At 39.6% G+C, this 23,881-nt stretch overlaps 1 protein-coding gene across 1 annotated transcript in view; it reads right to left on the reverse strand.

The window, feature by feature from the left end:
- The window catches only part of cdh8 (cadherin 8), a 277,193-nt gene that overhangs the window by 51,220 nt on the left and 202,092 nt on the right, over nucleotides 1-23,881 (reverse strand). The window contains exons 4-6 of the mRNA XM_060911845.1: nucleotides 14,217-14,336; nucleotides 3,242-3,409; nucleotides 2,966-3,153 (exon numbers count right to left, since the gene is read on the reverse strand). Of these exons, the coding sequence (XP_060767828.1) occupies nucleotides 2,966-3,153; nucleotides 3,242-3,409; nucleotides 14,217-14,336 (476 nt within the window). The remainder of the gene's footprint in view (nucleotides 1-2,965; nucleotides 3,154-3,241; nucleotides 3,410-14,216; nucleotides 14,337-23,881) is intronic.

Consider the following 23,881-nt stretch of genomic DNA (forward strand, 5'->3'; position numbering starts at 1 on the left):
TTATGTGCATATTAAATGTGAACACTGTTTGCACAAGAGTATTCTGAACGCAAATAACGTGTGTGTTGGAGAATATTAGATGACGACTGATATGCTTTTGTTCCATAAAGACATTATGAGAAATTTCTGAAAATGTATGACTGGAATAATAATTTACATTTGATGAGTTGCAGTGAGGTTCACGCCAAGCTTTCTGTGCTGAAACAGAGAATTAAGAAAAGACACTCAGGAGACAGGAGAACGTTTAAAGGATGTCCTTGTCGGATTTTAATGGGATGGCATATGAAAGGCAAAGAGCACTTTTTGAACTTGAATAAACATTTCTGTGAAGGTCAAATGCATTTTTATCAAATATTTCAGCAACTTTTCAGCAGGAAACCTGGCAAATAAAGCTCTGAATTAATTATTTATAATTGAGTTTATTCATTCATTCATTCCAGAAAGAATAAGTTGTGACTCTGTATAAAATGACATTGTATGACGATAAGAAAACAAGCATTGCTTCAGTATCAGAAATCGCCATCAAAAAGAACTTTGTTAACACTTTTTTCTCTCACATCTGTTCTGAATGTTGGTTTGAAATCTAGTTAGTTCCTGTTCTCGCTTACGTTATAGCAGCTATAAACAGTCGTCCCTTCACCAGTCTCTCTTTATTCTCTCTCTTCAAATTAATCAGGAAAAAAACCAAACTTCCTAACAGCTTGTCATATTACCCAGAAACCGTAAAGAAGTGTAAACTCCTCTGTTCTGAAGACGTCAGAAAACTTTAACTTCCAGCTTCACCTCTGACTGAAACACAGCGCTGACACTGGAGACTCCTTCCAGAAACGTTATACAAAAACATTCCTCCTTACAGAACACGTCACCTGTTACATCTCCCAAAATCAAAGGTCTTGGGGTTGCAGAGAACAGAACAGTTTAAACTAAAGAACGAAATGAATCGCAAACAAGGGAGTCGATGTATAAACTGAGAGGTTTATTTTATATGTCAAAAAAAAAGTTCAAAGAAAAGATGCCGAAACACCGGCCCAAAACTAAAGAGAACCAAAACTGAAAAAAAAAAAAAACCTGCCAGAAAAACAAATAAACACTCTCCCAACCGGGAGGAACGCCGACCCCTGCACCCACTGTACATGCTCCACACGCACACACTACACAGTCAGAATAACAGCAAAAGTACTGCGAGCACACCGGACACGGTCAACAACACACACGAGCTCCAACACAATACACCACACAGACAATCTGTAAACTCTTGTCTGGCCCACTGGCCTCGTCGGTAGGTTTGGGTCGGCCTTTTAACCCCTGCAGCCCTGACAGGCAAATTAAAAACATTCAATCACCCACTTCCGTGGTAATGAAGGAGGAGGACGGTACCTGGGCAGAACCACAAGTAGCACACCACAGCCATAACATCACTATATCAATGATTGCATGTTTTAGATCTGGGGTGGGTTTCCCAAAAGCATCATAGCACAAAGATCATTGTTAAATGGTAGACTGAGCATCACAATGAACGCTCTCTCTCCTAGTTAAGATGCTCTTTGCATTAAAAGGCTTTTAGGAAACCCAGCCCTGTTTATGTCGAGTGTTCATCTGGTGCAGTAGTTATCACTGTCACCTCACAGCAAGAAGGTTATGGGTTCAAAGCTCACGTCCGATGGGGGCCCTTCTGTGTGGAGTTTGCATGTTCTCCCCCGTGTCTGTGTAGGTTTCCTCCAGGTGCTCTGGTTTCCCCCACAGTCCAAAGACGTGCAGATTAAGTAAAATCCCCAGCCACTGGGGTTCTACAAGCCGGTGCATACTTATTGCTGGTCCCAAGCCCAGATAGATTGGGGAGGGTTGTGTCAGGAAGGGCATCTGGTGTAAAACCTATGCCAAATCAAATATGCGGAACAGATCCGCTGTGGCGACCCCTAATGAATGGGAGCAGCTGGAAGAAGATGTAGACTGTTAATATAACCCTGTGATTCAAGCTAACACTGCAAACTCTATCAGTGATTACACTCGTTTAAACGCGGAGTGTCTACTGTACATGTCCGCATGAGCTGCTACTATAGAAACAACACCTTCTGACTAATCAGACTCAAGACTTCAATGTCACTGCAGTGTCAACTTTTTAAGGCATCTCATGACATGGGTAATTATTATTATTATTATTATTATTATCTCATCCGACCGACAGGTGATGAGTTTATGCCATCATGTGTTGTCCGGCGTCCGGCATCGTCCATATTTCACAAAAATTGCTTCTTCTCTCTCAATTTTTCACTGATTTTTATTCTTTTTGGCAGGAAGGTAGGTCTGCCTGGGGTGCATATGCATTCTACCCAAATTTGCATAATTGCAATTAATAATGAAGATATGGAGTAATTAATCAATCCCTAACAAGCAGTTTCCACACAAATCACTTCTTCTCTCACAATTCTTCACCGATTTTGATTCTTTCTGGCATGAAGGTAGGGGTACCAAGGGTGCGTATAATTTCTACTCAGAATTGCTTAATTACAATTATTAATGAAGTTCTGGACTAATTAAGACTTAATGAGCAGTTCAACAAAAATCGCTTCTTCTCAGTCAATTCCTCGCCATTTTGGATTCTTTCTGATAAATAGGTCGGTATTCCTAGGGTAGATATCGCTTCTATATATATATCTTGTATATTGTGTATATAGCTTACAACATTTATTGTGCAAGGTGGCCCACTTTAGATCGTTCCTTCTGGACTAGACGGGGCCGGAGTGAGCCACGCCCCTCACTGATGGTCTCGTTATTATGATTAGTAGTAGTAGTAGTAGTTTTTTTTTCTAACATAGGTCACAATTTAAACATATTCTAAAATGGTTTTGGTTTAATGTCTGAAGATACATTTCTTTGAATGCATTTTAGACTGAACCTCTGTCATTAGAAACAGCTGGCATTTAAAAATTCCTTCAGTTTGGAATAGGAATGAAATTCTTCTCACCTTTTTCAGAGTGAGGATTCCCTCCTGAGTCTGAGAGTCGGTCACAATCTCGAACACGTCCTTCTCGTCTCCTGCGATGATACTGTATGTCGATTTTGCGTTCTCTCCGATGTCTCGGTCATTTGCTTTCACTCGTCCACCGGGTTTTCCGATGCCGAGATCTTCGGAGATGGTGAACTCGTATGAGCCTATGACACAAAAACACAATATTTAATACAAACTGGACATTTTTATCAACTTATCAACTCTTCTGAACATGATGATAGATCTTTTTACCTTTTGAAAATTTGGGCGGGTTATCGTTAATGTCCGTCAGCGTTACGGTGATTGTGGTGGTCCCGGATAAGCCCCCCATATGTCCACCCATGTCTTTCGCCTGAATGACAACCAGATAATCCTCCCTCATCTCTCGATCCATCCCGGCCAGGGCAACTTTAATGATTGCTGGAATCAGAAATAAATAAATAAATAATAATAATAAAAAAAAAATATATATATATATATATATATATATATATATATATATATATATATGATGAATTAAAGAATTAGTCATCACATGCTTTAAAGTTATTGGTCTCATTTTAACCTCAGCAGGTCGTCTTGTTATTGGAGCATAGCTTTTAGTGCCTTGTGAATGTGAATAGAACTGAGGCTACTGAACACACTCGCTCCTGTTTGCTCAATAATATCACCTGCTAATAAGCTAAAGTGAACTAGCAAGGCAATTTAATAATAGAGAAGCAGGACGAAGGTCTGGTTTGCATTTCTGTTCATCTTTGTAAATCTTTTTGCATCAAGTTATTGAGGTTACTATAAAATTCAGGACTTTAGAGTTATAAAACAAGTTGTACAGTTGTAGTAAAATGCTAGCATTGTTGGTTTTATGTGTGTGCATGTGTGTGTTCACTGTTTCAGATGAGTTAAACACAGAAGACAAATTTCACTGTGCTTGAGTGTCTTCTTCTTCTTCTTCTTCTTCTTCTTCTGGCTGCTCCTGATTAGGGGTCGCCACAGCGGATCTTTCGTCTCCATTGCTCCCTGTCTTCCGCATCCTTCTCTACCACGCCTGCCACTTTCATGTCCTCTCTCACCACATCCATGTATCTCCTCTTTGGCCTTCCTCATTTTCGTGTGCCTGGCAGCTCCATCCTCAACATTCTCCTTCCCACATGCTCTGCATCTCTTCTCAGGATGTGCCCGTACCATCTCAGTCTCATCTCTCTTAGCTTAAATTGTGCTTGAGTGTATATGTGACAAATAAAGGCTTCTTCTTCTTCTTTTTCTAAAGAAAGATACATCATAGTTTTATCTCTTTTACTGGTTGTGAAACATTGTTCCTTCACCAGTCTTTCTTTCTTTTTCCTCTCACATGAAGTTAATGGGGCAGCACGGTGGTGTAGTGGTTAGCGCTGTCGCCTCACAGCAAGAAGGTCCGGGTTCGAGCCCCGTGGCCGGCGAGGGCCTTTCTGTGCAGAGTTTGCATGTTCTCCCCGTGTCCGCGTGGGTTTCCTCCGGGTGCTCCGGTTTCCCCCACAGTCCAAAGACATGCAGGTTAGGTTAACTGGTGACTCTAAATTGACCGTAGGTGTGAATGTGAGTGTGAATGGTTGTCTGTGTCTATGTGTCAGCCCTGTGATGACCTGGCGACTTGTCCAGGGTGAACCCCGCCTTTCGCCCGTAGTCAGCTGGGATAGGCTCCAGCTTGCCTGCGACCCTGCACAGGATAAGCGGTTACAGATAATGGATGGATGAATGGATGGATGAAGTTAATGTCACAAAAATGTCAGAAAACTTAAACTTCCACCTTCACCTCTGACTGTTACAATGCACTGACACTGGAGACTCTTTCCTGAAACATTACACAAACACATTTCTCCTGACAGAAAACTTCACCAACCACAACAATGAATACACTCAATTTTTAATCCTGATTGGGCTGTTACTATAGAAACGATCATGTCTTAGAGTGAGCATGTTTATGCGTGAGTATAAACCTGTGCTACCGTCAGAGCTGCTGTTCTAGAAAATTGATGAACACCTTCTGACTAATCACAATCCAGAGATGAGAGTTAACAGAGCTATCTGTGTAATCTACTGAAAAAAGAAAAAATAGATAAAGTCACAGTAATTTGAGCTAGCCCTTACAAACCAGGACGTCTGGTCATCGTACTGTATAGATCCGGAAGAGACAGAGAATGAAGCTTAGTGAGGAAAAAAGCCTGTTTTTCATGGATCATTTCTGGTTCAGTGATCCAGATCAGCACCAAAAGTCAGAGCAATGTAATTCAGCCCAGAGGAATTCTTCATGTGAAATGTGGTGATGATTGGTTGAAAACTGAGGGAGAAATAGCATCCCAAAAATGTTAGAGGAAGAAGAAGAAGAAGAAAATTAAGCAGAAAGATCCTGAGTGAGAATAAGAATTTGCGCTACCACTGCTAGCACAAGTGAAAAAGAGAAGCAGTAAATGACAAGCTTTGGCTCACATGAGGTTCAGTGCATTTAGGTTGAAACAAGGATTTCTTGCAGCTAGAAACATAAAATTGCATCAGCGTATAATAAATAATGAAATAGAAACAATTGTAAATGAACTCACTGAATTATTACCACCAATGTTTTGGTCCTGCTTTATAAACAACCCTGTTCACTTTAACCTGCACATATCTCATCATGAACAAGAGGACGGATTACCCAGAAACCCCACACATCATCAAGCGAGAAACTTGTTAGTGGAAGTAAAAACAAAAAAAGAACAAATGATAAGGGGAAAAATGGACTAAAAGGAAATCATTGAGATAATTGGCCGACTGGGTCAATCCTATTTTGAAAGGTATACGGAGCAGATAGACATCGATTCCCTGTTTGGCTTTGGAGGGTTCAGTCGGGATTTGGGCTTTGTGAAAAGAACAGTAATGGGAGAAGTAGATCGTTAGCTTCTAATTCAAAGGGAAGTTTCTCACGTTTTCATTTTCAAGGCAGTATCCGGACGCCTCTGTGTTTATAGCTCTCAGTTCAATACAATGACTGTCAACAGCGAATGACTGAAGTACCAAAGCAAATGATAAAACCATGTAAATACAGTATGCTCATTCAAAACTATAAAACAAAAGATGACAAATACTATCTTACAATATGTTAATGATGTTTTCACTCTTTTTTAGCTTTTTTTGTGAATTTATTATGCTTTTCATATTTTTTAATTATGTTTTGTTTTTTTAACATATTTTAAAAAAAATAAATAAATAAAATGTAATTTTTACATTTATTTATGTCAGCCCTGTGATGACCTGGCGACTTGTCCAGGGTGAACCCCGCCTCTCCCCCAGAGTCAGCTGGGATAGGCTCCAGCTCGCCTGCGACCCTGTAGAACAGGATAAGTGGCTACAGATAATGGATGGATGGATGGATATATATATATATATATATATATATATATATATATATATATATATATATATATATATAATTTTCATCCATAACATTTTATTATAGATGTCCCATGATTTTTTAACTATATATATATATATATATATATATATATATATATATATATATATATATATATTTATTTATTTATTTTTTATTGTAGATGTATTTTGTTTTTTTTTAAATTGTATTTTGTGTGATTTATTTATTTACTTATTTCAATGTTGATGTATTGTGATGTTTTCGTTCTTGTGTGGACATACTGTGACTTTGTCGTGGTAAAAATATAACAATATTACCATTTAACTATTTATTTTAAATTGTGGAGGGTTTTTTTTTAGTATGTATGTATGTATGTATTGAGATGTTTTGTGATTTCTTCATGTCAAACCCAAATCAGGATTGGAGTATCAAAAGGTGGTTATATTAATTAAATAAATAAATAAAGGTGGGTTTTTTTGCCAGATTGCTGATTCCTATCTATATCAAAGATGTTTCTGGTGCCAGGACCTGGTCTTCCTAGGCAGTCTCATGTCCCAGTACTAACCAGGCCATTGAGGCACATTGGGCAGTACTGATCTCTGTTTCTGTAGCCTTCAGCCTCTCGCATATTACATATCAGGGCTCGAAATTCATGGTGGTCCGGTCGCCCGAGGTGACTTAATTTGTCATTTGGCGGGTAATTCCTGTCACTAGGCAGCCCAGCTGGCTAGTTGAAAATAAAAAATATATATATGAAGCGAAGATTCAGACGCACCGTCAACTAAAGCCGCCACATATTAAGCGCGTGCCGTGTCTGTGTTAATCGATGTGTTTATTGGCAGGACAGGAAATACCGAAGAATTCCGAATCATATCGTGTACGAGTCAGGCTGTCGGTTTTTTCACTACTGCGCATGCATATAACGCATCTCGCTGAATATCGCGGTAATCACGTGTAGTATTGGACCAGGTGGGTGGAGCACAGAAGCACGGCAGGCCAGAACTGAGTTCTCAATGAACTATTTATTGCTAGCTTTTCAGCCTTTTATCACTTCCCAGCCGCACGCACGCGTGCGCGCACGCACTCAAACACGCGCACACACACACACACACACACACACACACACACACGTGTTCTGGTTGGGGAGAGAGAGCTCCCTTCCTCTGCTCTCCTCTCCTTTTAAAGGGCGCGGTCACTGGGGAAGACACACAAACACAGGTTAATCCCCATCAGGTGCAATGATTCCACCACTTACCTTCCCTGACTCCGCCCTCCATTCACAGACCGACGCTTGGCCACGCCCCTGCTGCACATCACGTTATCAAATTCAATAGATGTGGCCACATTATCGCCCATTTAAAGACGTGTGTTTTTTTGTTGTTTACATCTACATCTGCCAAAGCTATGTTGCGATGTGGAATTTTCTGAAAGGTGTACAGAAACCGCCAGAGACGGGGACAAAGCGACCTCGGTCTGAAGAGGAGAAAAAGGCCGCCGATAAAGTGCACAAGAAGGAGAAATGACAAAGGATTTATAAGCAAACGTGGGAGCAGGGTAGGCCTTGGCTGCGATACGATTTTTATGGAATAATTAATTTTTTTCAAGTGGATTCCTAGTCAATATGAAGCTCTGAATGCTTTCTCTCTCATAAACGGTTAAATACAGAAAGCATGTTGGACATATTTTGGGTGCTATAGTCATGATAGTAAGTATATTTGTTTTCAATACTCATACACCAAGTTGCCAAGTTTTCCAATATATTATTATTTGTTGATATTATATTATGGTGCTCTGTGTTGTTCTCATTTATGTATTTAACAACAGGATCACTCGGGTCTTGAAATAAATGCACATTAGTCATGAACAATGGTAACGACTCTCTTTTGCGTTATTTTTGACAGAAGTAAAATTCATACATGAACAAATTTTGGCGAGTTGATTTTCTGTTTGGCGAGTTACTTTGGAAGAGAACTAGTCCGGCTAGCTGGTGAAAAAATATATGAATTTCTAAGCCTGCATATCTATGATTTCAGTGGGGGGTGGGTCCTCTGGTAACCACGAGAGTTTGAATCCCTACTCACATCTGTATTGCGGCACCTTGACAGGTGGCAGTAGGTATCATTTTGATAAGGGTCTTTGTATGACCTAACAGCGAGTAGAACTCACGATCTCCCGGTTGAAAGGTGGACACAGTAACCACTAGTCCAGCTCGCGGCCCTGTTTATATCATAAAATAAAAATAGACCAAGCTGTGAGACACTGAAACATCTGGCAACCTTTCCTTCCTTCCTTCCTTCCTTCCTTTCTTCCTACCCACCTACGAGCTGAGCTGTATAACTGTTTCTGTACCTTGAGTTTTATCAATTCTGTGCTCGTGTTACGACAGACTTAAGAACATGCCATAACCACTGAAATCCCCCATTTTCTATCTTCAAAACCCAGACATTAATGGTTGTAATGCAGGCTGGTGAGTCACAGACCTCTGCCTTGTCATCGCTGAAAGGAATGTAGTGGATCCTCAGCTGTATGTAATCCATTCAGACAAGAAGAAGACATGGAGCATCATCACATGAAAAGAAACCTTGCTCTATCAAACCAGATTTAGGAAAAGGCACCTTTGATCTTTTTTTTTCTTCTTTTGCTTTCCTCCTTCCTTTCAAAATCATATGGCTTTCAACCATAAAAAAAAAAACTTCCAAGCACTAGCTATTATTCGAAGGTCTGTGTGTACATTGCATCCATTCAGTTAATGTTTTGAAATAAAAACAGGAAAAACATTTTCATTTTTAACACTCATTTTTTAATTGTCTCTACATGTTTTGCAACACATTGTCGAGAAATCAAAGATCTTTGATTCCAAATCTGAATAAAACGGCGTGAACTAAGACGACCTGGAAGTGCAAGTATAGACTATTCTCTGGTTAAGGTGTGTAACTGAGATTTCTTCTTCTTTTTGTTTTAATTAAACATTTGACACAACAAAAGATCAGGATAAGCAGAAATAAATGTTAGCTGATTACAATCTTCGTAAACTGCAGCACCTGCTGATTTTTTATCCGTTATGTTGGCCTTCTTTACTGTTGCCATCTTGCTAAAAGCACCCAATGATCCGTATTACACCAATCTTTACTCATTAACTTTTTTCATCAGAAGTCAGAAGATGGACTTTCCGCCCGTTTTGGGCATGCCTGCGTTCAGCATTCAGGATTGAATTTATTTGTGATGTCACACTCCACAGTAGCACTTAATGGTTCATACTAAAGTAGACACTTGGGGCTTTAAGGATTTGCAGGGGTATTTTTTAAATAAGTATTTCTATTTTACCTCACCAACAAGGTGTAAATGTTACAATATGATTGTGTCTGTTGTTTACGGTGTTTTACTTCCAAAAACGCTTCAGTTGTGCTGTTGGTTTTATCTCCGTATCAGTGTGATTGTGGAGAGGTGTGAATTGTTCGCCCAGCAGGGGGCTCACACTCCTCCAGTTTCGCATCTTCCTGCTCATCAGCAGCTAAACGCACAGTCACGATACTCTACACACAGAAACCCAACCGTCACTAATCTTATAACAGACTTTCTGCAATAAAATAATTCATTTCTACTTTTATACAGACTGAAATTTTCCAATAAGATGATTTTCATTCTGTGAGCAGAAAGAAACACCAGTGCACTGTGACAAAATGTTAATCTGCACTATAACCACTGATAGTCTAATAATAATAATAATAATAATAATAATAACTAGATAGTGTGACTAAAGTCACAGTGATTTGCACTAGCTGTTACAAACTGGGACGTCCGGTCACCGTACCCTATAGATCTGGAATAGATAGAGAATGATGTTTAGTGAGGAAAAAAATCCAGTTTATCATGGATCATTCCGGTTCAGTGATCCAGATCAGCACCAAAAGTCATAGCAACGTAATTCAGCCCAGAGGAATTCTTCTTGCAAAATTTGATGGTAATTGGTTGAAAACTGAGTGAGAAATAGTGTCCTAAAAATGTTTGGATAATAATAAGAGGAAGAAGAGAAAGTAGAAAGATCCTGACTGAGAGTCACATCTTTCATATTCGAGCAGAAAGTCAGTGAACATGAAATCAGCCGAGGTAACAGACGGACTAAATGGACCCCCTGCAGAGACGGGCCATTCTGGGCATCTGTCAGGTCACCATGACAAAGTCAGACTGCAAGTTTTTAGACTTTAATAAGATGTGAAAATGCAGGCAGCAGGTCAGAGAGCTGGAGTGAGAGTGAAACAGTTTTGGAAAGACACGTACGGATATGTCAGTTCAGCACGGTCTTGAGCTGGGGGTCTTAAACTGATGACTACTAGGAGGAAAAAAGAGCAAAATGCAGTATGAATGACACCCATAATTCACCCTGACACGAGGGGATACATTCACACCGGAGCACAGCCAGGTAGAGACTGATGTACAATTGTTCACAAGAATGATCACTAAAAGTATAAAACAGGAGGCGGAGTCAATGCAAATACATTGACTTGATTGGTTTACCACCTACAAAAGCACTGATGGACCAAACCCGAAAAATCACCGCAGGAACAATGATGTCAGACCCTCAGTGAGCTGACACTGGAGACTCCTTCCAGAAAAGAAATGTGACAGAAATTACAGAAAACATCACCGTGCCAACAATCCATCCCTGTGTATGAGCTGTTACTATAGAAACCAGAAAATTCACATGAACAATGTTAATGATCTTTTAACCAATCAGAATCCAGAGATGATAATGGTGGTGGAAGAGTTATGTTTTAAATAAAATGAAAAATTTCAGAATAAATAATGTGCATCTTTTTGCATAAATTTGCCTTCTTTGTTTATTTATTTACAATATACTGCATATATATATATATATATATATATATATATATATATATATATATATATATAACCCCAATTCCAAAACAGTTGGGACGCTGTGTAAACTGTACATAAAAACAGAATGTGAAAATTTGTAAATCATGGAAACCTTATATTTCATTGAAAATAGTACAAGAACAACATATCAAATGTTGAAACTGAGAAATTTTATTGGTTTTGAAAAATATATGCTCATTTTGAATTTGATGTCAGCAACATGTTTCAGAAAAGCTGGGACAGGGGCAACAGATGACTGAAAAAGTTGTGTAATGCTAAAAAAAACCTAATTTGGTTAATTGGCAACAGGTCAGTAATATGGTTAGGTATAAAAAGAGCATCCCAGAGAGGCGGAGTCTCTCAGAAGTAAAGACGGGGAGGGGTTCACCGCTCTGTGAAGGAATGCATGGGCAAACAGTGCAACAATTTAAGAATAATGTTCCTCAATGTAAAATTGCAAAGAATTTGGGGATCACATCATCTTTGGTCCATAATATCATTCAAGGATTCAGAGAATCTGGAGAAATCTCTGTATGCAAGAGACAAGGCTGAAAACTGACACTGGATGCCTGTGATCTTCAGGCCCTCAGGAGACACTGTATTAAAAGCAGACATGTGTCTGTAGAGGAAATCACTGTATGGGCTCAGGAACACTTCAGAAAACCATCGTCTGTGAAAACAGTTCATTACTGCGTCCAGTTAAAACCAGATATAAACAATATCCAGAAACACTGCCACCTTCTCTGGGCCCGAGCTCTTTTACGATGGACTGAGGCGAAGTGGAAAATTGTCCCGAGGTCTGACGAATCAAAAGTAGAAATTCTTTTTAGAAATCATGTACACCACGTCTTCCAGGCTAAAGAGGAGAGGGACCATCCGGCTTGTTATCAGTGCACAGTTCAAAATCCAGCATCTGTGATGGTATGAGGGGGCGTTAGTGCACATGACATGGGTAGCTTGTACATCTGGGAAGGCATCATTATTGCTGAATGATATAAACACGTTTCAGAGCAACATGCTGCCATCCAGACAAAATCTTTTTCAGGGAAGGCCTTCCTTCTTTCAGCAAGACAACGCCAAACTGCTTTCTGCACATATTAAAACTGCATGGCTCCATAGTAAAAGAGTCCGGGTGCTAAACTGGCCTGCCTGCAGTCCAGACCTGTCTCCTATTGAAAACATTTGGTGTATTATGAAGTGCAAAATAAGACAAAGGAGACCCCGAACTGTTGAGCAACTGAAATTGTACATCAGGCAAGAATGGGACAACATTTCTCTTTCAAAACTACAGCAATTGGTCTCCTCAGTTCCCAAACATTTACCGGATGTTGTTAAAAGTAGATGTGATACAACACAGTGGTAAACACGCCCCCTCCCAACTTTTTGAAATGTGTTGCTGACATCAAATTCAAAATGAGCAAATATATTTAAAAAAACAATGAAATTTCTCAGTTTCAACATGTGAAATGTTGTCTTTGTACTATGTTCAATGAAAAATAGGGTTTCCGTGTTTTGCAAATTATCGCATTCTGACTTTATCTACAGTTTACACAGCGTCCCAACATTTTTGGAATTGGTGTTGTATGTATTTATTTATTTATTTGTAAACATTTATTTATTTATTTATTTATTTTTATTCAGTGTTCAAGAGAAATATTTGTTCTGTACTGTATGAGGTAATAAGCCACTTTTCTAATCAAGGTGGATTTTTTTATGACTGAAACTTGTTTGTAAATATTTTCAGATATTTCAGTTCATGTATGAATCCTGTCACTGGACAACAATGGATAACAACAACAACAACAGGCGCTTAACTTGAACCGAGAATGATGCACTTGTTTCTGAGCATGCAGATTGTTGCACTCATCGTTCTGCTCATACGTTCTTCATCTATAGCGTAATCTTTAATTGTTTAATTATGAAAATGAATTTCCCGTCATCATCACTGACTGGAGAAGCAACAAACCTTCATTTCCATCTAGACATTTGTACCGTACTTTCTGTTCTTTCTTTCTTTGCCAACAATTAAGCAGGCAGCGATCAGCCAGAGCGTGATGATGTTTACTTATTCATCGTTCGCATCTCATTTCCTGCGTAGTACTGAAAGTGTCAAATGGATCCTAATGGTTGTTTTCCCTTTACCTTTTACTTTTCATTAACATTCATTAAAACATCTGGCTCACTCGAATGAGCCATCTGCATGCGCTCACTAATCACACAAACACACAACTTCCCTCCCTCGGCTGCACACGCTCACACTCTGACAGGAAGTTAAAAAAAATGTAGTGCTGATGTGTCAATGTGTAAGAAATATGGATAGATAAATAAATAAATACAACAAAACAATGTCGATTTCGTGATTAAACCCGATCTGTACAAACGCAGGCTTTGTTTATTTTCTGTCAAGTTTCTGAAAGGCAAGTTGTGTATTTCCACATTTCCATTTCATTACACACTTATTAATTTCATTTCACAATTATTTAATTATGTTGCTCACAGATGCTGTTAATAAGTCGGCTGAAAATGCAATTAGAATAATAAAAAAGTGAGAAAAACAACAACAACAACAAAAACAAAGTGAAGGCTGAAAAAAAGCCAACTGTAGATGGGACTGGGGGACTGGGGGGCCCCATCACACCAAGCATGCTTCACTTCATACCTTATTTCAGCTTTACGGCCATTTTATAATTTAATTGTAAGATTTATTTATTTATCTATTTATTTTGCCCTTCAGATCAAACAATGACCGAAAACAAGAGAATAAACAGCACACACATATGGAGCATTATCATTAACAAGCCTCATTATCTGAGAGGAAAAAAAAAATCCTGATCAAATTAAAATCAGATAATTACAGAACATTTACATAAGGCATTCATGACCATCTGGACTTTGTTGAGAAACGTGTGAAAGTGTAAAAAAAGAAAAGAAAGGAAAGAGAAAAAAAAACCACAGCCCACTCACCGGAGTTTTGATCAATGGAGAAATACGGCTGTCCTTCCAGAATGCTGTAGACCAGTTTGGCGCTGTTTCCGTAAACTGGATCGTCAGCGTCCGTGGCTGTGACCCGCGTCACCGAAGTTCCTGCACACAGCAATTAAACAGAGAAAAAACTCAGGAGACAAAAATTCACTTTTCATCATCACTTCCCTCAATTTAAAAACGAGTCACTCTGACTGTTATTGTTCAAATAAACCTGAATTTTAGATTTATGGAAATGACTGTTATAATGATCGCATAATTATCGAAGCTCATCACAAAAAAATGTTCAGTTCTGTTGGATTCCTTTTTAAAAATTCATCAATATCATTCATTCAGATGAGTTCATGTGTCTCTGGATAAATATTCAGCTGGGAAGCATGCAAGTTCAGAAAAATGAGTGAAAAATTCAGTTAAACATAACTTCACCAATGGCATTCACTAACAAACAAGCAAGCAAACAAACAAACATAAAAAGCAAAAAAAAACAAACAAAATCACACAGGCAAACAAACAAAAACAATCAGACAAATAAAAACAAACAGAGCAGCCAAGCAAACAACCAAACAAAAGAAAAACAAACAGCCAAACAAATACAGCAGAATAAACAACGAACCAACCCAACAAACAAACAAATGGAATAATCAACCAAACAACCAAACAAAAAGAACAACAACCAGCCAAATGAAAAAGCAAAAAGAACAAAGATAAAAAGAAACAAACAAAACCAAATGGTCAAATAAACAAAAACAACCAGGCAAACAAAAACAGAGCAGCCAACCAACTAAAGAAACAACCAAACAAATAGAGCAGAATAACCAACCAACCAACCAACCAAACAGACAAAAAAAGGAATAAGCAAATAAACAACCAAACAAAAAGAACATCCAGCCAAATAAACAAACAAAAAGAACTAACAAAGAAACACAACAAAGTGAACAAACAACCAAACAAAACCAAGCAGAAGAAAGAAGCAAACAGACACAACAAATAAACAGACAACAAGTCATACATACATACATACATACAAACAAACACAAATAGTTAATTGAGAATGGACTAAAGCATGGGAAACTTTTTTTAAGAAATAAAAAACAGAAAGCAAACAAACAAAGAAAGAAAGAAAAGCAGACAAACAAATAAAAGTTGGCATTGGCAGGAGTTGGTTGCAAAAAAAAACAAGCTGGACAAACAAACAAACAAAGAAACAAAAACTTAGATTCAGCATTTCTCAGCAGGAATCTGAACCATTCAGTTGAGGATAAAAGTATGAGATTGTGATCAGTGATTGTTTTTATGTAATTGTTTTTGTGTTTAATTATCAGACTTGAGGAACTGATTATTTATGACTGAGACTAATTTTCTTTTATCTTTGTAGAAAACTCTGTTATGAAACTCAAAGCTGCCAGAAAGTCTGGATCGGCTGATGTTTTGACGTCTCGTCTTAAATGAATCATCACACAAACAAACAAGCAAGCAAACAAACAAACAAAACTCCCGTGGTTACCAGAGGACCCGCCCCCCACTGTAACCCTAGCTATGTAATAGGCGAGAGGCCGAGGGCTGCAGAAACTGAGATTGACGCCGCCTAATGCGGCATACGGTGCAGGAAGGACTTTAGACTTCGACACAAACATGATCCTGTGATGTGCTGCTTGTTAAAGCCTGTGATGATGAAGATGATGATGATGAAGGTGTGAGAGAGAGCAGTGTGAGCTAAAATAAAGCAGGCGAGCTGATGAGGCGAGTTAATGCTAATGCTAGTGCGAGTGTGTGGTGTGACAGTGCAGATGGTGCGGTAATTGTTTGTAACGTGCGCTCTGACAGCTCGGCTAAGTGCCTGTTCAGCAGCGTGGAGGACTGTGTTCAAGCCACAGGTACTCAGTGCTGAAACACCGCCGTAGCTACTGCAGCGAACACCTCCTTCTGTGTGTGTGTGTGTCACAGAGCGACAGTTTGTCTTTCTTTCAGCTCCCTGCATTATTTAGTCGGCTCTTCATGGCACTCGAGGGGATCGGTGTGCTGCAGAGTCGCTGTGTTTCCTCCATTTGGAGACCCATGAGTTCAACATCTGAATATTATCTCACACACGCGGATATGAAGCTGAGCTGTTTCCATTCTCAGAGTTCACAGAGAATAAAACAAGCAAACACAAACAAAATCTGTCTGTGTTCCTGTTACCACCCTGAGTGTTTTATTCCTCTGATAGCACACCAACTCACCAGTTACAAGTTTTACTAACTGAAGAGCAACACATCATTCATTTTATCCTTTTATAGTTACATTTTGTGTTTGTGAAACAAGTGCGTTTGTGTCCTCACTGATGTTATAGCAGCGATAAACAGTCAGTCCCTCACCACATCCTCTTTATTCACCGTCTTGAAGTTAAACAGACAAAATATTATTTTACAAGGAAACTGTCGAGAAGTGCAAAGTCCTCCATCCTGAAGACGTCAGAAACCATAAAGTTCCAGTTTCGCCTCTGACTGATACACAGCGCTCACACTGGAGACTCCTTCCAGAGACGATACACACACGCTGATGTGAACTGGATTAGTCGAAATGTGTTACACAGTGAAACAGCTGCCACACATCTGGGTTTAGCACAAATATAACTAACTAACTAACTAACTAACTAACTAACTAACTAACTAAAGCAGTTGACAAATAAAAAAATAAATAAATAGGGATGAGTTGGTTAAAAATAATAACAAAACAAACAAAGGAGAAAAGAAATAGACAAACAAAAACATAATTAACAAAGTAAATAAATACATTAAAAAACTACCTAACTAAAGCAGTTAACAAACAAATAAAACAAACAAAAATAATAATTAATCAATTGATAAACTAACTAAAACAGTTAACAGTCAATCAATCAAGAAGGCTGAGTCATTTAACAAACAAACAAACAAATAACGTGATAAAGAAAAAAGAATGAAAAAAAAGAAATAAATGAAGTAAAATAAACAAAAACAAACAAATTAATTAATTTATTACTCAAGTCACTAAAAGTGAAATAACTACTGTTAAATAAATAGAAATAAATAAAAATAAAATAAAAATATATCAGCATAAAATAAAAGTGAACGTTAATGACTAAAAATGAAATAATCTGTGGCATTCTATAGCTGATTGATTGATTGATTGACTGATTGATGATTTTTTTTTTGTTGTTGTTGTTCAAAAATAATTTTAAATAAAGGTCAATGCAAGATATTTTTCCCCAGTCAGGTGATAATCACAGAAACGACTGCAGCATTGAATTAATCATCATCCCTTTTTTACTCTCCATTTGAATGAATGAATGAATGAATGAATTTCTGTTTTTCTCTTGTTCACTCATTTTTGCAGAATGACATGATAATAGAAAAGTCCAGAACAGTGTACAGAGATGATGAATAGCAAATGCCGTGTCTCGACTTCAAACACGGAGCGAGAGGGAAAAAAAAAGAAATGAATAAACGAGAAAAAGGCAGCAGCATCGTTGCACTCTGACTTCAAAACCTGCTTTATTATTGCAACCCAATTATTTCAGCCAGAGAGAGCCTGAAGTGGCCCTCAGAGATGTGTGTGTGTGTGTGTGTGTGTGTGTGTGTGTGTGTGTGTGTGTGTGTGTGTGTGTGTGTGCGTGAGAGTGACTGAAAGTCGGTCAACAAACCAAACATGGACCTCAGCTTACCTGTGTGTGTTCAGATCACTCATTACAGAAGGACACTAATGAATACACTGATTCTTCTTTATCCAGTGATTGAGAATTGTGTGTGTGTGTGTGTGTGTGTGTGTGTGTGTTCCACATGTGTTCCTTATCACAAAGTCAAACACCTTTCACAGCTCATCTGAGAACACACTCTCCCTCAGGACTCACGCTGGCATTCGCCGTTTATCCACCGTCTGATTCATGTGAACATAAAAGCAGTGCATTCTGTCACGTTCTTGGACGAGAACATTCCCTTTTATTTACTCGTTCCTCACTCACTCTGACGCTGCCTCACGGGTGTGCAACTTAATAAAGACCTCACTGATTTCCAGAGAGCTGAAGGACGACTGCCAGGCTCAGGTTTGTGCTGTTGTTGTTTTTGTTGCTGCCTGATTGGTTGTGGAAAGAAAAGAAGGGAGATAAAATAAATCACTGGGTGAGAGGCACTAGAAGGTTAGCCATCATTCATGGAAAACATGCTAACTGTAGGCCTCTCGCCGTGGCGTGACTGAACACATCCTGATTTTGCTGAGTTGCTGCTCAGATCAATTATACAACACGATAAGACCGGGGCCGAATGTTATCTCGATTACTAACAAACTACCACCATCCAAAAAAACAAAACAAAAAAAACCACAATCAATGCTAAACCTATGTTCAAACCAACAACCGATTGTTGTTGTTGTTTATGGGCGTGGCCTGTCCCGGATTAGTAGCTATAGACCCCATGCACTGATGTCACACTTATGTTAGCAACTATTGCTACCCTTGTCCTGGGGGACAAGTGAACTTTGTTCACACACTAAAGACGAGTGATATTGAAGATGTCAAACGTCTGTAGTGTAGTTTGAAGAAAGCTGAAGAAAGCTCCAGCTAAAAAAAGCTTTACTACTGGATTACTTGGATAATCTAAGTCAGAAAGAGGCACAGGATAGACATACATGGAAATGAGATTTTATGGAATAGAATATAGGTTGTATAAAGTCATGTGACTTTTACTTGTGAATTTACTTCCGGTGAATGAAGTGGTGGTCAGACAAACCGCTCGTTATACCGTCTGCAACTATTTTTGCAGTTTAGAGGCCAATGCATGGTGAAGATACCTTCAGAAAGTTACTCTTTGCAATGGGACAGATCTTTACACATTAACAGAGAAGGATTTTTCTTATGGAGTTGGAAAAATTATGGGTTAAGATCCGTACAAAAATCCTCGAAATGACTGGAGTGATGATATAGATTTGTGACCTAGCATTAGCTACATAGATGTTGGGGTGTACCTTCTCACTGAATTTTCTCTGTTTTAAATAAATAAATAAAAAAAACTTAGTATTTAGCTGGAAGAGAAGAGCAGGGAAGATTGGGACTCAAGCAGATGTGGTGTGTTTTACATCTGATACTAAAACTTGTAGCGTCCGAGCAACCACCACAAAGACGTGTACAAAAAGCCCAGAAATTCCTCCTTACCCCGGAATAAACAATACACAATTCATCTTGTAGTGTCCTGATCCCCAGATCTTTAATCCAGACATATAAAAAGTTGTACACCTCCATGCTCTTCCAAGTTTTCATCTGTTTGTCCATGTAGAACAATGTCTGCAGCACCAGGGAATTTGAGATGTTGGGGAACTCAACGGATGGATCATTTTCCAACTTGAAGGAAAAATCCTTCTTCACTAGCATGTAAAGATCCATCCCATCGCAAAGAGCAACTTTCTGAAGGTATCTTGACCATGCATTGACCTCTACACTGCAAAAATAGTTGGAGACGGTTTCATGAGCTCAACTTTGTTTCACTGACCACCACTTCATTCACCAGAAGTAAACTTACAAGCAAAAATCATGTGACTGAATGCAACCTATATTCTATTCCAGGTTAACGACTTGCAAAGAATGACCGAAAAACCTTTAACTCCGTGGACTGTCGATGAAGAAAATGGCAAGATCATGGCCACGCACTGCGACTGTGTGGCAGGCCTTGGAGAGAGCTGTTCTCACATAGCGTTGTTGTTGTTTGTTGTGGGCTCGAAGCTGGAGTGAAACAAAGGGATTCAGTGATAGTTACAGATAAAAAGGAATACTGGGTTCTTCCGATTGCTGTGAAAAAAAAAATCTCCTACTCCCAGATCAGAAATATTTCCTTTCTAAAGAAATGCCCAAGTCTATATTTCTATATTTTGCTGCTGTAACAATGTAAATTTCCCCTTGTGGGATAATAAAAGGCTATCTTATCTTATCTTATCTTATCTTATCTTATCTTATCTTATCTTATCTTGTCAAGTTCCTGAGCCATAATCAGAAGTTCAAGACAAAGTTCCTTTTATCTTTTTCTCGATTTGAACAACCAAACACAGCACAAAATCACCATATTTAAGACAAATTAAGCCTTGCTGACAGGAAAGACACTATCTGATTGTCCCCCAGGAGAAATTTTCACGTGACGCATGATGTCGCACGCAAGCGGTATATACACACACACACACACACACACACACACACTATAGGTCCTATATCTTCCAAAACTATGTACTGTAGTGAGACGCAAGTTTAAAAGTAATTACTGAAGAACTGTTTGTCAAACTTGTGTTATAAATTCACATGAAATTTCGATCCCTATATTTTTTTACATCATACAACTCCAGTCTTTCAGTAAGCCGACATCAATCCGGTGACTCCACTAACTGCTCGCATCGTATTTGCCTCCTACAGTTTTGCCAGCTGGGAATAGAAATGCACGTATGCAGAAAATAGTGAACACGATGCTAAAAAAAAAAAGCATGACTATTCTGTAAAATTATAGAGGCAGTGGGCCATGAAATAAGTCTCTGCTCTCACAACGGAACGAAATTCTCTTCTATTCCTCTGATAAAAAAAAAGAATGAGGGATTAGAGAAGCCTTTCACTGGCCTGGCTTCAAATCAGGGCAGATTAGCTCGCCCTTGAGCGATATTTATAGAGAATTGCCTGACTCACCTGCAACTTTAATCACCTCTGGCTGGATCTGTCAAGTGGAGGATTCTGAAATCGTACTCTGATGGTGATGATGACAAGAGGGAAATTTAATGTAAGATAAAAGTTTTAGAAAGTAACTCAGAGAGATTCTGAGTTTGAAACACTGTCCACTGGTGGCTAAAAGCTGACTGAATAGATCAGTGTCAGAGAGGCTTTTATGAACCCTTCATATGTTCCTGCTGTGAAGATTATTCTCACATGAGCACACGCCGAAATGCTGTTTGTGATTAGAGAAATGTTCGAGCTTTTTTTGAAGCAACAAGAGAGAAGTGGATTTTGTTATCGAGTACCTCATGAATACAATGACAAGAAAACAATATCAAGGGTATTTGATAGCTGTGGAAATAAAGGGAACATTGATAAATTCTGAATCTGCACTCATCGGGAAGGTTAGTGGTTCCTAAACCTGATTATATTCCATATGTGAACCCATGATCGTGGTTCAGAAGCTGGACATCTAGAATTTGCTACAGAGTGTAAACAGGATGTCTACAAACACTATAAACTGCATCCTACTTTTACTGAAAGAACATAACAAATCACAGCCCTTTTCAAGAATATCTGAAATATGCAGCACTAATTAACTTTGAAAGTTAGGATTAGATGAACTGTGGTGTGTTCCAGCTGCAAACCAGTGGATGGAAGTGCAAGACCCAATCAAAATGTAACCTTCAAGATTCTGAAGCTTGTGGCCAGAAAAGAGGACAAAAATATATCAGATGCTCTGTAATTCATCCATGGGTTCGCACTTGATCTGACTAATTAGCCTGGATCAAGAACAAAACAACAACAACAACAACAACAACTTAATTAAATAAGGTTAAATAATCTAACCTCATTCTAGATTAAGGGTTTGGAACAACAGAACCTGACAACTCACATTATTCTATCCACATTCACTGGGTATGAGCAATCGCATGCTCTGATTGGCTACTCTACTACTAGGCTATCAGCTTATATACCATGAGTAGAGAAAAACAAAATGGTGGTGCATGTTGCTGAACCATCTGAGGACAAAATAAAAACTCTGCTCAAAAACAAAACCACAAAATGGTTATCAAGTATTTAAAAGAAACAGAAAAAGAAACATAAATAGCTGAAATAATATACGGTAGTTCCCCCCCAAGTAGCTCCTGTTCCACACTCGAGCCCAGTCAGTGGCGGTAATGCACCTTTAAGTTGGTTTGCCAACCACCGAAAAACCCTAAAGAAGAAGAAGATGAAGAAGAAGAACCCCCCCCAAATAAATAAATAAATAATATCTCATCTCATTATCTCTAGCTGCTTTATCCTTCTACAGGGTCGCAGGCAAGCTGGAGCCTATCCCAGCTGACTACGGGCGAAAGGCGGGGTACACCCTGGACAAGTCGCCAGGTCATCACAGGGCTGCACATAGACACAGACAACCATTCACACTCACATTCACACCTATGCTCAATTTAGAGTCACCAGTTAACCTAACCTGCATGTCTTTGGACTGTGGGGGAAACCGGAGCACCCGGAGGAAACCCACGCGGACACGGGGAGAACATGCAAACTCCACACAGAAAGGCCCTCGCCGGCCCCGGGGCTCGAACCCAGACCTTCTTGCTGTGAGGCGACAGCGCTAACCACTACACCACCGTGCCGCAATAAATTATTATATTTATATATAAAAAAAAAAAAAATCTCCTTCTCACCCCCGGCGGGGGGGTGGTATCCATGTCATCCTCAAGCTCGGGTCCTCTACCAGAGGCCTGGGAGTTTGAGGGTTCTGCGCAGTATCTTCGATGTTCCTAGGACTGCGCTCTTCTGGACTGAGGCTTCAGATGTTGTTCCTGGGATTTGCTGGAGCCACTCTCCCAGTTTGGGGGTTACTGCCCCAAGTGCCCCCACTACCACGGGGACCACGCAACCCTTGACCTTCCACATCCGTTCCAGCTGCTCTTTCAACCCTTGATACTTCTCAAGTTTCTCATGTTCCTTCTTCCTGATGTTGGCGTCAGCTGGGATCGCCACATCTATCACCACCACCCTCTTCTGCTCTTTGTCCACCACCACTATGTCCGGTTGGTTAGCCAGGATCTGTTTGTCAGTCTGGAAGCTGAAGTCCCACAGAATCTTGGCCCTGTTGTTCTCAGCCACCTTCTGTGGTATGGCCCATTGGGACTTGGGTATTTCTATTCCATACTGGTTGCAGATGTTCCTGTATACTATCCCAGCCACTTGGTTGTGCCTCTCCATGTATACTGATCCAGCTAGCATCTTACACCCTGCTACTATGTGCTGGACTGTTTCAGGGGCTTCTTTGCACAGTCTGCATCTTGGGTCTGATCTACTCTGGTAGATCCTGGCCTCTGTGGCTCTTGTGCTTATGGCCTGTTCTTGTGCTGCCATGATTAGTGCCTCTGTGCTGTCTGTCAGTCCTGCATTATCCAGCCACTGGTAGGATTTCTTGATATCAGCCACTTCCTCTATCTGACGGTGGTACATGCCATGTAGGGGTTTGTCTCTCCAGGTTGTCTGTTCCTCCTCCTCCTCCTCTGCACTCTCATCAGGGTTCTGCTGCCTGAGACATTCACTTAGCAGTTCATCCTTTGGGGCCATCTTTCTGATGTATTCTCGGATTTTCGATGTTTCATCCTGGACCGTGGTCTTGACGCTCACTAGCCCTCGGCCTCCCTCTTTCCGCTTAGTGTATAGTCTCAGGGTGCTGGACTTGGGGTGGAACCCTCCATGCATGGTGAGGAGCTTTCTAGTCTTTATATCTGTGGCTTCTATCTCCTCCTTTGGCCAGTTTATGATACCAGCGGGGTATCTGATGACTGGTAGTGCGTACATGTTGATGGCTCGGACCTTGTTTTTACCATTCAGCTGACTTTTCAGGACCTGCCTTACTCTCTGGAGGTATTTGGCTGTGGTTGACTTCCTTGTGGCCTCTTCATGGTTTCCATTAGCCTGT

The sequence above is a fragment of the Neoarius graeffei genome, chromosome 27 (assembly GCF_027579695.1).
Source record: "Neoarius graeffei isolate fNeoGra1 chromosome 27, fNeoGra1.pri, whole genome shotgun sequence".
Lineage (NCBI taxonomy): Eukaryota > Metazoa > Chordata > Actinopteri > Siluriformes > Ariidae > Neoarius > Neoarius graeffei.